The sequence below is a fragment of the Astatotilapia calliptera genome, chromosome 22 (genome assembly GCF_900246225.1).
Source record: "Astatotilapia calliptera chromosome 22, fAstCal1.2, whole genome shotgun sequence".
Lineage (NCBI taxonomy): Eukaryota > Metazoa > Chordata > Actinopteri > Cichliformes > Cichlidae > Astatotilapia > Astatotilapia calliptera.
In genome coordinates, this window is record NC_039322.1 from 3780791 (window position 1) to 3796531 (window position 15741).

A 15741-nucleotide genomic window follows, 5' to 3' on the forward strand; every position below is an offset into this window, starting at 1 on the left:
AATAAAATCAAGATAATTTTGTTTTAAATCAGAATAAATAGCCTTAAAAAATGGTCCATCCTAGTTGTGAACCAGATTTTAAAGATATAAAATAAATATGGTTTACACAATGTGAAAATGTGCAAACAAACATTCAATGGTCAAAGTCCTCCTTTAACTGAGACGACCGGAGTCAAATTTAGATGTATTCTCTGAAAACTGTGAGCTGTGTTAGATGTAACACCCTCAAAAGTCTACTGCATGTAGCTTCCCTTATGGACAAATACCAAAATGTAAACAATAATTATAATAATATACATATTTTTTTAATAATCATTACTAAGGTGTTACTTCCATGAAACCAAGATTTATTTCTAAAGTAATCAAGATACTGCATCGACCTTCCCAACCACATTCACAAAAATATGAAAACATTAATTACAAGAAATTTGAGTAATGTTTTCATATGATTCATAATTCAACATTTATCTTGTTTTTGTGAATGGACAGCATTTTGGAAGTGATTCAGCTTCCTGTTTCCTGTGCTGTTTGACACTGTTGCCTGTGTATCATGGCCGTGATGATGAATGTACCCGTCAGAAACCCCACAAACGTCTTGTTGCTACTAATCATCGTATCTCTCACTCCCTCCCATGTTCCCTCCCAGCGTGTTAAAAGTTTTGTTGAGTGTCTGTCTTCATCTCGGGCTCAGCATCAGCAGTGAGTCATCCCTCCGCCCACCTGCTTCTCTTCACCTCCTCCCCTCTTTTCTCTCCTCTTTTTTGATCTCCTTAAACCTCACTTCTTCTACTTCTTTGCTACAACCCTTCCTCCCACACACTTGGCGGGTACGGGATCTGTGTTCATGTGTGTTTTTGTCGTGTGGTGTATAAGCGCTGTAACAGAACCAATCTAACCCCCCACCCTCATCCCCAACCCCAGATGTGTTTTTCCCTCCTGCGCCCTCCATATGTAGCCTAGCATGGCGAGGCGCTCATTCGCATGTGTGCGTGGTAGCGTGGAGGAGGCACGGCAGAGGGTGGCGCCGCCATAGGCAGGGACTGGGGTGCAGGCCCACTCGGGTGAGGGTGTGGCTGAGGGTGGGAGTGGATATGTGAACCCCTGGACAGGGTGGAGGTGGCACCTGGGTGAAGAGGATGTGGATATGAGGAGGAGGTGGAGGAGGAAGAAGCTGGTTGGAGCTGGTAGCTGGCAGCTGATGACGGTCCAGAGGAAGAGGGTGTTGCCTGGGAGCTGCTGCCCCCCTTGGGAAATGGCTGCTGGGGTGGAGTTTGGTTGAGCTGGATGGAGATGTCAGAGGAGACATCGGAGGCACTGCGGCCTCGCTGTGGTGGAGCCCAGGAGTCTGGGTGGAGGTACTGGCCGCTGTAGTCGCTGCAGTCGGACATGCGGGGGCGGTACAGTGCAGGGTGGGGCCGGTAAAGCTCCTCCTCAGCGTAACGCTTCATGAAGAGGTAGACAGACATCACTCCTGCACCCTGGAGACACAAACAAAATACTGCAACGTTACAGGATATCCTGTTTGTTGTTTTGTAGATTCATCCAGTGGTAATATTATTTGGTCTGATTAGTTTTTCTTTCGTTTTTTTTAGGTTTGTTGTTAAGCATGATGTATCTCGCTCTATTAATCTGGCTCTTTAAACACAGTCCTCTGCAGTGATACAGCATGTCTGTCATGCTTTTCCAAACAAAAGCAATGTAATTTTCTCCACAGTCCATCATTGTGGCAATGATGGACTGTGGGGTGGGCCATTTATATGGATACACCGTAATAACATGGGAATGGCTGGTGATATTAAAGTCCTGTTTGTGGTACATTAGTATATGTGAGGGGGCAAACTCCCCAAGATGGGTGGTGACCATGGTGGCCATTTAGAAGTCGGCCATCTTGGATACAACTTTTGTTTTTTTCAATAGGAAGAGGGCCATGTGACACATCAAACTTATTGGTAATGACCACTTGCATTTGTGCATCTTTGAGTGTGATCCTGAGTGAATCAGGGGGACAACGTCAACTCGACAAGTCTATGAATGTCAAGAAAAGTAACACCATTGTGCTGGTCACAGTGCTGACCTGATGTTTCTTTTTGGAGATAAAGTATCTGAATTTCAGGAGCAGAACCATGCCTCCAAACACACTCCTTCTGGTTCTCATCTATATATGTTCCCCCTGTTTGTTCTCATTTACGTGCCCCACCCTCTGTCCCCTTTTCAATTCTTTAACTTCTTCGCTTCTCATTAGTACATGGGGATCTGCCAGGCCCTGGAGCCACCGCCAGTCCCCTTCTAGGTCTTCCCTGAACTGCAGCTCAATTCATGTCCAAGCCATTTACCTTTATCTACTAAAATGCTGTCAAACCTCAAATGAGGACGTGGGCCCAGCGAGTGAATTGTAGCTTGGACACAATGGAGTCTTGCACTGAAAACTACTAATTGACCTCTTGGTTGAGTCCCATCTCTCCACCAGCGATGAAAGAATTTGATATTTGTTTGTGAAACAAGTTTGAGGTCCATGGGAACAATGACCTTAAAGGAGAAGAACAATTTAGTAGCTTTTCCTTATGGCTAATATTTGTAATCACAGCTCAAGTTTAGTTGCAGGTAGACTTCTTCCCTATCATCTATAGTAAGATATAGAAGCTATGCTTTGGGACTATAAACCTTCATTCAAAAGGAAGAAACGGTAATCATTATGCAGTCCCAACATGCACCAGTGCTGCCACTGCACAGAGGAAGGACCTTGCAGACATAGATGATTGAGTTTGGTGTGGAAGAACATGATTGGCTTGCACGGTCTATCTGATATCACTGTGTTGATGTTTTTCTAGGATCAACATTGCATCTGACAAATCACATAATTATGATGTCATAGCTTTGCAACTTGGACAATAACTTGCCGATGTCCTTTCATGAAAAATCTTTAAAGAAACAGATCAATCAACGTTTTGTAGATCCAGGAATAACACCAACATGATGAGTATCTCACATCGAGAGCCTTGCACAGAGTCCTGACCTCAACCCAACAGAACACCTTTGGGATGAATTAGAGCAGAGACCAAGCCAGACCTTTATCTCCAACATCAGTGTCTGAGCTCACAAAGGCACTTCTGAAAGAACTTTCTAAAATCCCCAAAGGATTTGAAGCTGTTATAGCTGCAAAGGGTGTGTCGACATCACATCCTTTGTAGCTATAGAATCTATAGATTAAGAATGGGATGTCACTCAAGTTCACATGCAGGTGAAGGCAGACGAGCAAATACTTTTGGAAATATTGCATATATATTATTGCTATCTTTCTTATAGTGGAAGTAGTTAGCTTCTAAAAAAATGTTAAATGATTGAAATCACATGTATAATCCAAAACATACCTACTGGCTATAGAATTTCAGATCTAACTGGCCATATTCAAAACAGCTCTAGTAATATAGTTTAGGATAGACAGCAATGCAAGTGACGCTGATGCATTGACAATGTCTGCCAAAAAAACCCATAAATTAGATGAAGCGGGAACAGGCTCCTCTCTCTCTCCATCCATGACACGACAACATCTGCATTGCCTAAGGGAGCCAAAGAGAACAATGCAGAGTTCCCAGAAAATTCCCATACGCTTAAAGATTTACTAAACACAAGAATCAGCATCATCCTCCCTAAAGTGCAACACACCATAAGGAGGAGGGTGGGGGGATGAAATAAATCCGTACTAATTTTGCAGAGAGTTGACAAAAAGGCTCGGTGCTCCTCAGCGGAATGAGCCATTATCAAAAATGTATTCATGTTTTCACCCAGGCATCCGCTGAGCATTCACAGCTCATTCACTATTCATCCACAACATCATCGCTACAACAACCCTGAAACCTGAATGCTGATGAACGTGTGTGTGTGTGTGTGTGTGTGTGTGTGTGTGTGTGTGTGTGTGTGTGTGTGTGTGTGTGTGTGTGACAGAAAAATTATGTAGTTAAATGTTCTTTGCTATTCCAGCGCAGGTTAGAAGAAGAGTGGGGAAGAAAAGAGAAGATAAGGTATGGAAAGAGGGCAGAGTTAAAGAAAATAAATAAAAGGAGAGGAAGTAAGATGAAGGAATGAAGTGATAAAACATGTAAAAAAAAAAAAAAAAAAAAAGGGGGAAGCGAGTGAATGGATGATTAGAAAAGAAAAAAAAAAAAAAAAAAAAAAAGAAGAGGATGCCTGAGTGACACATGCATGAGTAAAGATGCTAAGACGGATAAACCCATGTCAAAGGAATGCAAAGACGACAGGTAAATGAGCGAAAAGAGGATTAAATAGGAAAAGAAGGGCAAGACTAATAGAAGATTAGGAGGAGCATGTGATTACAGCAGGTGAAGACGCGATAAAGACAGATGACAGCCACTTTATGGGCACGAAAGATGGGAAACAAGATGGGAGGATAGAAGAAAGGATAAAAATTGGAATGAATAAGAAAAATTTAGAGGAAATGGAGGACAAAAATAAAGATGGGACGTGAATTTAAAAAAAATTAACAGGAGAATCAAAGCAAAAGCTAAGCAAGAAAACATGAGTCAAAGATTTAAGCGAGGACTGGAGCAGAAGAAAACAGGATTATAGACTGAAAGATAACTGAAGAGGGAGGACTAAGATCAAAGAAACGATGGTGAAAAAAAGAAGTGGGAAGGGAAGAAATATGAAGTAAGAGAGAAGAGAGCAAAGAAGAGAGCAAAAGATGAAGTTAAGCCACACCATGCAAGAGGACAGCAGAGGAGATAAGAAGAAGAAGAAGGAGGGGACAACAGAGGATTAAATAACTGAAGATAAAAGGAGAGAGAAAGAAACAAGATAAAAGTAGAGGACATATAAAGAGAGAAAAGACTTGAGTTAGGCAGAGAAGAGACAGCAGGAAAAGGGAAAGGAGAAAGACAAAAGGGACAGAGATGAAATGGAAGGAATGAAGGATGAAGGAGGAGTGGAGCACCCTCTTTCTCCCAGTGAGGAATATTTGGATGCATATGAAGCTGTGCTGCGACAGAGCTGCTGCCCTCAAGTATTCAAGCTATTAACATTTATGAATATTGATGCAGGCAGGATGACGGGCTCCTACGCAGTCACTTTTTAAATCTGTGTGTGTTTAGCTGAATAAGTCTGCATTTTCAGCAAGCGTGCATGCATGTGTGTGTGCGACTGTGTGTGCACATGTTTAGACAGCATGGTCGACATCCAAGCAAGATTCCAAACAATCTCTGCATGAACATTAAGGCTTATAAATGTTGAGCAGCAGCACATTTTTGTGTCACTGGGAACTTCTCACTGTGCCCGAGCACATCTGCAGTGTGTGAGTTTTCCGTTCAGCATGCGATCACTCACGTGTTTGTCTGTGTGCAGCAGCTGTGCGTGTTCGTGCTTGATTAACTCTTTGAGAATGCGTGTGGTGGTGCGTATTAGCGTGCTTCAATCACCTCTTTGAGGAGGAAGGAGGAGGCGGCAAAGGCAAAGGACCAGCCGTAGTGATAGTGGAAGAACTGCTCAGGCTCTCGAGGTCGGTTCATCACCTCATCGTTAATACTGGAGATGTACAAAACCAGACCCACCACCAGACTAAGACCTGCAAGAGCACAAATACACACATATGGTAATCACACAGTGAGAAAGATAGATGGTCCCGCTGTATGATAATATAGCGTATCCACGTCTCCTTGCATAAGTAAAATATAACATCAGAAGATGAGTCAAGTGTTGGATGTTATTCTGAGCCATCTGCTTTCCCCAGAGCAGGCACTGGAACTCCCTCGGGAACAGGGTATTCCTGCAGGCTGGTAACCTCTATAAACACATATCTGCACATGAATATGCAGAAGTCGAATGAAAGGGACATGATTTAAGTTACAAAAAGCTTTCTGGTTTTTGTTTGCAGTCTGCTTGTCATCACATTTGAGTAGGCTGCAGTTAGATGCTGGTACTGTGCAGACCCTTTAGGAAACACAGAAGGTGTTTTATTTTTCAAAAACTTAATCTCAAAAACATGGATTATTATTTGACAGCGTTAAGGTTTTATTCGGTTTTCTAATATATAGCTTATATCTGCTTTCATAAACAAACAGCAGAGTACGGAACAGGAAAACTTGACCCAAACACCTTTAAGATCACACGGAACACCTAGCTGTAGATAGTTGTAAATAAGCAGGACTCGAAACTCAAAAAAAATACAAACTAAGAAAACGTAATCTAAACTGGAACCAAAGGACGTGGAAGCTAGGAAACAATAAACAGACAAACTAGAAGCTAACTACGAACACCAGGGAGCCCAAGGACCACAAGAAGGACGCACAGCAATGTGGGACAACGCAACAACTGGCAGAGGAAGACAGAGGACTAAATACACAGAGGATAACGAGGGGATGGGAAACAGGAGGGAAACACAGCTGGAAGTAATCAGACAAAATGAGACAGGGAGGAAGCAAAACTGAATACAGTTGTGAAACACAGGATGTGAGACTGTGAAAAGAAAACAGGAAACAAGACATGACAGACTACATATGAAATGTGGACACAGGGGAGGCAAGGACACAGAACCATGAAGCATACGACATCAAAGAATTATAACTGAAACCAGAATTTACAGAGCCAGTGCCATGACACTATCTACTGTTAGTCTTTAACCTCCTAGGACCCGAACTCTTCCACAGCATGCAGTTTTAATTTCTCTTTGATATTTGGGCATGAATGTAAAAATAAAGAATTACCAGATTTTTTTTACCTTATTTTTCTTTTTATGAAAAGTCAGAGCCACATATGAGGATATTCGTTTAAAATTTTGATAGAACAGTAGCAGTATAATGTCTTCGTAAGTGGATATCAGGCCCTTGTAGAGCAAAATTGAGTATTTTGGTCTAAATAACCCAAAATGTGATGTCCACATATGTGGACGCCAGGTCCTAGGAGGTTAAAGTTTAGATAGCCTCTGTTTGAGACACAGGGTGTGATGTACTCAACATGTGTAGATGCCATAGGATTGTTTATACATTTTAAGTTTCTCTTTTCAATTAAATATGGGGTTCAATGTATTTGCAAATCATTGCATTCTAGTATTAGTTCATTTTACACACAGTTTTTGAAGCAGTCATGGTCCTACAGTGGATTCATTAGCTCATCTCCACTGTGGAGAATAGTTAGGAATTAAAAGTATAAATGGATTAAATAACATATCTAAAACACATACTTCTGTTTTTTGTAATAAAACGTGACCACAATGACTCAAAAATGATAACAGCTCCTCTGTGACCTTTACTGTCACCTTTTAGGGCTCCTGGAAATTAGTGTAGCCAAGAGGTTAAGATGAGTTTATTCTGACAATTAAAATAATGGGCTGTCACTGTAAACACAGTAAGACAAACAACTGTACATACCAATGTTTTGGACAGGGCATAATATACTATAAGATACCACTATATACTCATCTAAATGTGCAAAGTGTATCATTTTTGAGTCAAAACAGTTTCATGTTAAATACAAGAGCAAAAAGAAAGAAACAAGCAGCTTATGACATTTAGTTCTCTATCCTTCATAAATGTTTAACAAACCTCCAAACTACAAATAACCAGTAAATCAGGAGGGGCGAGGCTAATGCTGCATTCCCCGGTTACCCTGAAATACTAATCCCATCTGAATGGGCCTTTCTTCTTGTTTGTGCGTGTGTGTATTTGTGTGCATGTGTGCACTTTGTAGCTGGAATAGCTAATGATAATGTGTCCTGCTTGTACTGTAAATAGGCTGAGAAACAAGCTGTGCTGTGGCAAACAGAGATAAACAAGAACACAATCCCACAAACACACTTCGTATGGGAGAAGCGAAGCCTCATTAGGAGTGCGTCAGTTCCTCCCCTGTCGACAGACTAACCACAGCAACTGACCTGCAAAATCCTTCAACAGTGAAACCCTCTCATTCCAAACACAGCAAATGATGCAGATGCTTCCACTTAAAATCACCTTACAGCTCATTTTCTCTAAAAGTGTCACCGGCGGATTCATCTCATTGACTGTGCTACATAACACTGAAATAAATAAATAAATATATAAACGTAGCCTACATGGAGCTTCCAAAAATGTGTTAAGCCATATTTAGGCTGCTACACTGACATGTCACAGAGACTCTGTAGCTCAGCAGATCTGCTGTGCTCCTCCTTAAAAATGTAAATGCATGTCGGACACAGCTGCACAACATGATGTCATGAATTATCCTATCATTGTTTTCCCCTATGTTGATGATTGAGACAGCTTACAGTGAAGACAATATTATTTAGGGACATTGTAGCGATTGACCCAACAGACTGCAACAATTTGAGGAGTGTTTATTGCAAATCGCATAAAAATGCTTGAAAAATACATGACAGGTTCAACACCCACTTTAGCTTTTCAGCTGGTCTCACACACACAACTTCCTCCAGCTCTCCAGCTTCACTATGTAAAGGGAGAAGCCTCGTTAGTGAAATCCCCGACACCTGTCCCTCCAGCCTCCTTGGCACTGCCTCACTCCTCCCCTGCAGCTGAGCCAGGGACCACACCTCCGCCACAGATATATTTATCAAGCAATAGATGCAACCAGTGCTGGTCACACACTACTCCTGACTGAAAATACATGTTCACTAGATACTTTTTCTTTGTGTAACAGACTAATATCTAGGATACAAAATAGTAATTGACCTTTCAATTTCAAGAAAAGATAAAAGTTGACAAGAAAAATCCAACAAAAGACAACAGGGTGCATGATTCAGACTAAACAAAAAATGACTGACTGGGTGTTGAAAGCATCCCACCTACAGAAAAGTCAGTACATATCAAAAAGAAAATTGTTATCATATACTGTATTTACAGGCAACAAGACTTTGGTGAGTACTGATCTATATTGTGATATTTTTAAGTTCAACGTCAAACCGCTCTATTAGTGGAAAACGAAGGACATTAGTCTGAACACTGTATTTCCTTCATTTGGCCATCAGATGGCAGTGTTGTGAACAGAATGCACATCTCAGTAAAAGCCTCCCAGACATGTGGTGCTAGGACCCATGAACACACATGAATGAGCACACACACATTCATTGGAGAGGAGGTGGAGAAACAGCAGAGAGGGGAGAAAATTACTGGAGGAAGGACAGACAGGAGAAAACAGAGGAAACAGCTGGTACGCAGTCACCATGTTATAACCTCAGGCTGCTTTGTGACTGATGGCAAGTTTTCACAAGACAAATACACACATGCTGATTTTCTGCAACCGCGTGATGTCATTCTCACTGATATGTGGAGCGTGCTCTTTTATGGCAAACAACAAGAGAACAGCGCACAATAGAAGTGAGCTTAAGTGTCGTCAATTTGCTGTTCAGAAGTGAAACTGGCAATCATCAGCCATCGATTTCTCACCTAACGCTTTCAGCCGTGAACAACAGGACAGAAATCTCCTACTTCTCAAAAGAAGCCCAACAATTGTTGTTGATTTTTCTTTTTTTTAAGCCACAGAACGTCAGCAAAGGTGAAAAGAGGCTGTCAGGGTTTATTCTGAGAGTCTGTTTTCCAAACAAACAAACATAAAACTAAAAAACAGAATAAAAAATATAAAAACTGATCCTCTTTCAGATGCTCTTAATAGACCTTTTTTTCATTAGTAGACTTCAAATTCCCATTTAAAGACCACATAATTATAGAGTTTCAGTCTTAATGAAATGTGGCATCGACGAGATGGTCATGAGACCAGTTACGGCTTGGAAATGTGCAGCTGAGGAAAAGATAGACGCAGAACTAGAGGCAGCTACAGATCCTGAGTTGGGAGTGACAAGGACGGAAAGGATTAAGACAACTCTGGTTGGACTCATCAGCTGCAAGAGAGGTGTTGTTTAATTAGCTTGGACACATGGAGAGGACAGCTACTGGGTATACTGGGAGAAGGATGTGGAAAAGCGAGTTAGAATAGAAGAAGACCGAAGGTAGTTACGAGATGCGTTGACAGACGACATGCATGCAGGTGTAGTTTATATAAAATAGAGGTGTCACAACACCCATTATTTTATGAAGCCTTATTGTCTGAAGATTTACTTTATTTTCACTTAGCTTTTAGAAACAAGATGCGATCAGCGACAAACATGAAAAGGGCTGAAAATCCAAAGATATACAAACTCATCTGGCCATCACTCATCGATCACAAGGCGACCCTAAAGCATGCCCTCCTTTATTGACCTAAATAAAGGTCAAGGTCACGGGAACTTGAACTCATCAGACGTTTTTAGTAAATGCACCTATGGGGTGAATTTTAAAATCCTATGTCACCAAGTTATCACATTCACAGACTTGGGTGTCCACTGTGCTCACCCACGGACACACTGGGTGATAACACATGATATATATTTATAAAAGGGAAAATAATGAAAACATATATATATAAAAAACCAGCAAAAACAATGCGTATTAATGCAAATTCTATCATGTGTGCGTACACATATTTCGTGTTTGGTAATATGTGTTTCATGCACAGATTTGTGTGTTTGACTCGTGTCGATGCATAAATGTGTTTCTCCTTGGCTTGGCGACATTCCTATGACATCATGTGTCCAGTCAGCACTCCACCATGCTAAGCTGGCATCTGCGAGGTAAAGCTCCCTCATGCACGAAATAATAAAAAAGGAAAGAGAAACAGGAAGGTGATGTCATCTTATCGGCTCATAGTAAGAGAGAGAGTGACTTCAAGCAAAACGAAATCTCAGCAACTAATGGACCATCCGAGGAAACTGAGCAAAAACGTCACCCGGCCTTCCTGCAGCGACACGAGGAGGTGATGTGATGTCACCTTGTTGGCTGCACTGACTCTTAAAGCACAACTGAGACACTAAGCTCATTAAAACAAAATCCTGCTGGACCCTCGTACAAAGCAGTTCTGTTTTTCATACTGTTGATCCACATTTGTTTTTAATAGATTGAATTTTTACTCCTACCTGTTTTCTCAGTGGTTTGTTTTAACACATTAGGAATACTGACCACTGATCAGTGTAAATCATTTACAGATATTCATAGCTGTACTTGCATGTGCATGTTAAAGTGAGATTTTAGTCTAACAAAGGTGGTTTTATTTTTACTGTCATTACTCTTTAGGTCACCATACAAGCAAATAACTTGGTCTGCAGTATTTTACGAGTTTACAGCAAATTTAAAATCAATGTCACATTCTCACTCAGTCTTTTACAAGATGCTCTAAGTGAGATATAGATTAACTGGTAAAGGAAAACTAAAATCACAAAGGAAAATGTGTCAGTCACAGGAATTTACAAGTCTGCTGGAACAAACACTAGTGTGCTTTCCAAAACTCCCTTATCCGGCTGCGGGACAGCATCTGAACTGAATGCACAGATGTTTAATGTACCAATTTTACATTTGCAGGGCTCTAATGTGCAGCTGTCACATTAGACATAAACAGCAGCACTGAGAGTGCACCGAGTGCATATGCTCCTTTTATTTCACAGTTTTCTGACAGATGCTCTCTTGGCTATTTTGCAGTATCTGTCTTGACTTTTGCCTGCTATCGCCTCTGATAACGTCTGACTTAAGCAGGCAGTCGCTCCTTTTGGTTTTTTTTAAAGAAGTGAAACAACACATTTAATGTGCGTTTCTGTGCACAGAGACTGAAGCAACAAACCTGAGTCAACAAAGAGGGATTATTACCTATTATTGCTGAATTGGGTTTTTAGGTGCTGTTGAGCCAGTAAAATAAAACATGGTCAAAGAGTCCAAAGACAAATCTCTTTCATAACCCATTTTCATTGATGCTGCTGCAGCACAATACAGTCTCTGGGTATAAAGTATGTTACCACCTTAGAAAGATATGTAAACAACTACCACTGAATCCATTTCCATTGGTGAACCAGTCTCTCCAAAGCTGTGGACATTAAGTTGTCACTATGACAATTTCTCTTTGGTTGGCTGCAAGGATTTGCTCCACTTTAGTTGAAAGAGACATTAGTGAGCTCCAGTACTGACAAGAGGTAAAGGGACCTGGCTCGCAGTTAACATCCCAAAGGAAGATGAGCTTGAAGTCGGGTCTTTGTGCAGGTTCCTCTGCACAAAAATAGGGAAAACCTCTTCTTTGGCAGCATGATAAAAAGGCACTGTCATGTTGAAATACATTCAAAAATGTTGGAGACACACTGCTGTTTAAAACTATGTTTTGCTGGAGATGAGCCCATGATAAATGCCTCCGGGCCAAATATATCTAGTCAGGGTTGTCTGCACGCTTTAAGCCACATAATATAATTTGGGTGAGTGTTACAGATAAAGTAAATCTCGTTTTTTAAAAGCACCATGCGGGTCACCAAGCGTGATCAACCACACAAAACAGTTACACCTAGTAACTTTCCACTGGGATAGACTTCGACTGGAAGTTGATGTCCAGTCCACTTACTGCAGTGAGATAATGGGAGAGTTTTGGCTCAGACCCCAAATGTGTCATCCCGAATAAAACCAACCTTCTCATTACTGAATTTCTGATTGAAACGTCAAAATGTACTAAAGCTACTTTCCAGATGGCTTGACTTATGTTGAAAGTTTTTACCAAAAGCCCACAGCAAGACCTCAAATCACTGCTGCCCTGTAGCTCCTCCAGCGGAGAGCAATTATTTGGAATTAAGCCCCATTCACTGTTCAGCCAGCAGCAAGAACAAGGTATGGCCTGACAAGCTGTCAGCTGGGAAACGCTTAGAAGAGCTGCAGAGTGAATCTTCATCCACCGAACCGTCTCTTTTATTAACCTTTAGGAATGTTGACTTTTAACAAGTGCACTTCTCTTCTGCTGCCTGGTTGCTATTTAACATCTTATCTAAGCAGACAGGTGAAAGAGGAGTTTGACACCTTCAAGGCTTAGGTGTTCACAACTGTTATGCTACAGCACAACAAGAAAGAGAAGAGATTTCTAACTACAATCCATCTAACTCTAAGGACAATAAGTTAAAAATGCTATTATAGAAACTATAACCTCAACCACTATAATCCCTAATAGACTACAAAGCTTTTGCTAAAGCCTTTTTATCTGTAGCACTGCGATGAGCTTTAAATCTTCCACCATCACGGACTGTAAAGCCTGCAATTTAAAGCGAGGCAAGGATAGACTGACCTGCAAGCAGTTGATGAGAGTTCACAGTTGGATTTAATCACCTGATCATAAACCCCTGAGAGTGCCTGGCGGCTGAAATGTCCTCAGGATGTGCATATGTTCCATTAATTTGATGGAGCTCACTTTTATTTTTTGGCATCAATACAATGAGAACATTTGATTTTGTGTTTCTTGGATAACCAGAGAATGTGTTTTCTCTCTGCAGACCCTCCGTCCACAGATTTTACGACAGCTGTGCGCTTATGTTTGTCTCCGAGGCAGCTCTGCAATGACCGAAAAAAACAGCAGAATAATTGGAAAATCAGGAAACAAACTGTGACAAGACAAGTGTAGTTGTGTGCAGTTGTTCCATGAGTTCTGTGAGGTTTTGATTGTTTCCATGAGTAAACAACAGTTAGTGTGCACAGGCTGAGGATATTTTATTTATCCCACTCACACTTTCGGTTCAGATTAACTTTACCTGACAGAATGAAGAATATACCAGAAACGAAGGCGAGGATGGTGCGCTGCGGCCGAATGTGCCCGATATTGCTGATTACAAAGGCGGTGAAGACAAAGAGCAGGGAGACCATGGGGAAGGGAGTGGCGGTCCGGACCATTTCTGAAGAAAAAAAGGAAGGAGGATTAGTAGAATGAGTGTGTGATACGAATAAAAATGAGGAAAACTTCAAACTCATAAAAGTTTAAGCCTTCAGAAATGGTCACATTAATCAAGAATAATTTAAAATGTTACCAAATTATTTCCTGAATTAAAAATAAAGCTTCGAGCAAATTAACTACGACACATGAAGTCGATAAAGTGGATTTTTTTCATAATGTGCAGAATATTTCTCTAAAGCCCAAAAATGTCTAATGCCATGTTGCTGCACATAATAACAACGTTGTGACTTTGTGTTTGGGTTGTTTTGTGTATTTTAAATGATTTAAGGTTTATCATGTTGTTACATCTATTTTTTTTTTTACAAAGTCTGTGTTTTCTTTAGTCGTGGGAAAAGTGGAAAATCTGCCCCGATGACCACTGTAACCACACAGGTGTAGCATACTGTAGCACACCATTTCACCATAAAACTATCAAACCATTAAGAGCCAGATAACTACATTTAACATCATACTGGTTGTTGTATGTAATATTATTTCCAGTTGCCTTTTATTTTATATAGCCTCAGCTTTATTGTGGTTGGTCTGTGTAAGTTCTTAGTCATCTACTTCACGGTACTCGTAAGTTGGAGGCAAATGGACCTTCTTTTACGATCATGAAGTTGTGTCACCTCTCATATGAAAAGCTTTGCCAGTTCTAAAAACTGATGGCGAGTTCCAGGTACTAAACTCATTGTGGCGTTGTCACCTTGCAGGTGGTCCTGAGAGATGTCTACACACGACGTCACCACGTGAGTCACCAAGGGTCACATGAATGAAGGTGTGAAGTAAAGACGTGCAAAGAATTTTTCTCATGCACAACATCCCGGTTGAGCAGAGCCAGGCCAAAACTAGTTAATCTCAAGGACAAAACAACTAAACACAAGCTGAACAACATTATGTATGCAATGCAATGCAATGCAGTGAGGGGTATTAAGACCGATACCTACTGGAGACACAACCGACACAACATAGGAGAGTCAATTCATTAGGATGAGACTGTGTATCCCCTTTTATTTACAAGAACAAGAATTACTTCTACTGTACTGAACAGTTAAGATAACACTTTGTCTTTTTGTGTTGTCAGAAATCTTCAAGTAAGCATAGGAACCAGAAGTCTGCTGGAGCTCGCTCAGTGTTACGTTGAGTAAGGTCTATGATTTATTCAGTAACCTCTCCGACGGAGCTGCTGCAGTGTTATGACTTGTGCATGTACCTGAGGACATTTATCTAGCATTAAGCGGCGCACACGTCTTCCCCCTGGTGTCTTTAACAACACTGAGTGTGTGCTTTACTTCAAAGAGCAAAATGCAGAGGGCTAGTTCATAGTGTCAACATCTTGAATCATTAAAACAGCTCAAAGACAAAAGGAAAAAAAGAAATGGTGAACTCTGAAATAGTTTATCTTTTTTTTTTCAAATAAAAATGTTGCTTCATAGGTTATTTGGTTAACAACATTTGATTTTAAAACAAATCTGGCATAATTGGCTTAATTTATGAATTCCTACAAAAAGTTTGAGTTAACAAAAATCATGTTAGCAAACATGCAGACATGCCTGGAGCATTTGTTAGCACACGAGGAAATGGTTTGGCACTTGCTCATCAGTGGCATCTGAATCAGTGCAGTTTGTCCACAGCCTAATGCTCAGCTGTGCCACCAAACATAAACTAAAGAGTGCACCAATCTTCTTTCTGCTGAAATGGACTAGACTGTTTTCATTAGATCTTGCACCAGATGCTTCCATTTCTTAGACATCAGTAACCTACATGGAACAGATATTTGAAGGAAGAGAAAACTTATAAGCCAAACCTGAAAGCTGTGCATGTTATGTCTGAGAGTAGAAGAAAAATCATGAGTGAAATGTGAATTTTCAGTATTTGGGTGATCTTAGATACAGAGCTAACACAGGTTACACCTATACACCAGTAATGTAGGACAGCCATGGTTCCTCCAACTAAGAAATCGTGTAAAATTTATTCATTTTTAATACT

At 40.7% G+C, this 15741-nt stretch overlaps 1 protein-coding gene across 1 annotated transcript in view; it reads right to left on the reverse strand.

Moving 5' to 3' along the window:
- Positions 1-15741, reverse strand: part of cacng7a (calcium channel, voltage-dependent, gamma subunit 7a) — a 37284-nt gene continuing 21543 nt past the window's right edge. The window contains exons 4-6 of the mRNA XM_026156259.1: positions 13574-13714; positions 5430-5575; positions 1-1478 (exon numbers count right to left, since the gene is read on the reverse strand). Of these exons, the coding sequence (XP_026012044.1) occupies positions 957-1478; positions 5430-5575; positions 13574-13714 (809 nt within the window). The 3' untranslated portion in view covers positions 1-956. The remainder of the gene's footprint in view (positions 1479-5429; positions 5576-13573; positions 13715-15741) is intronic.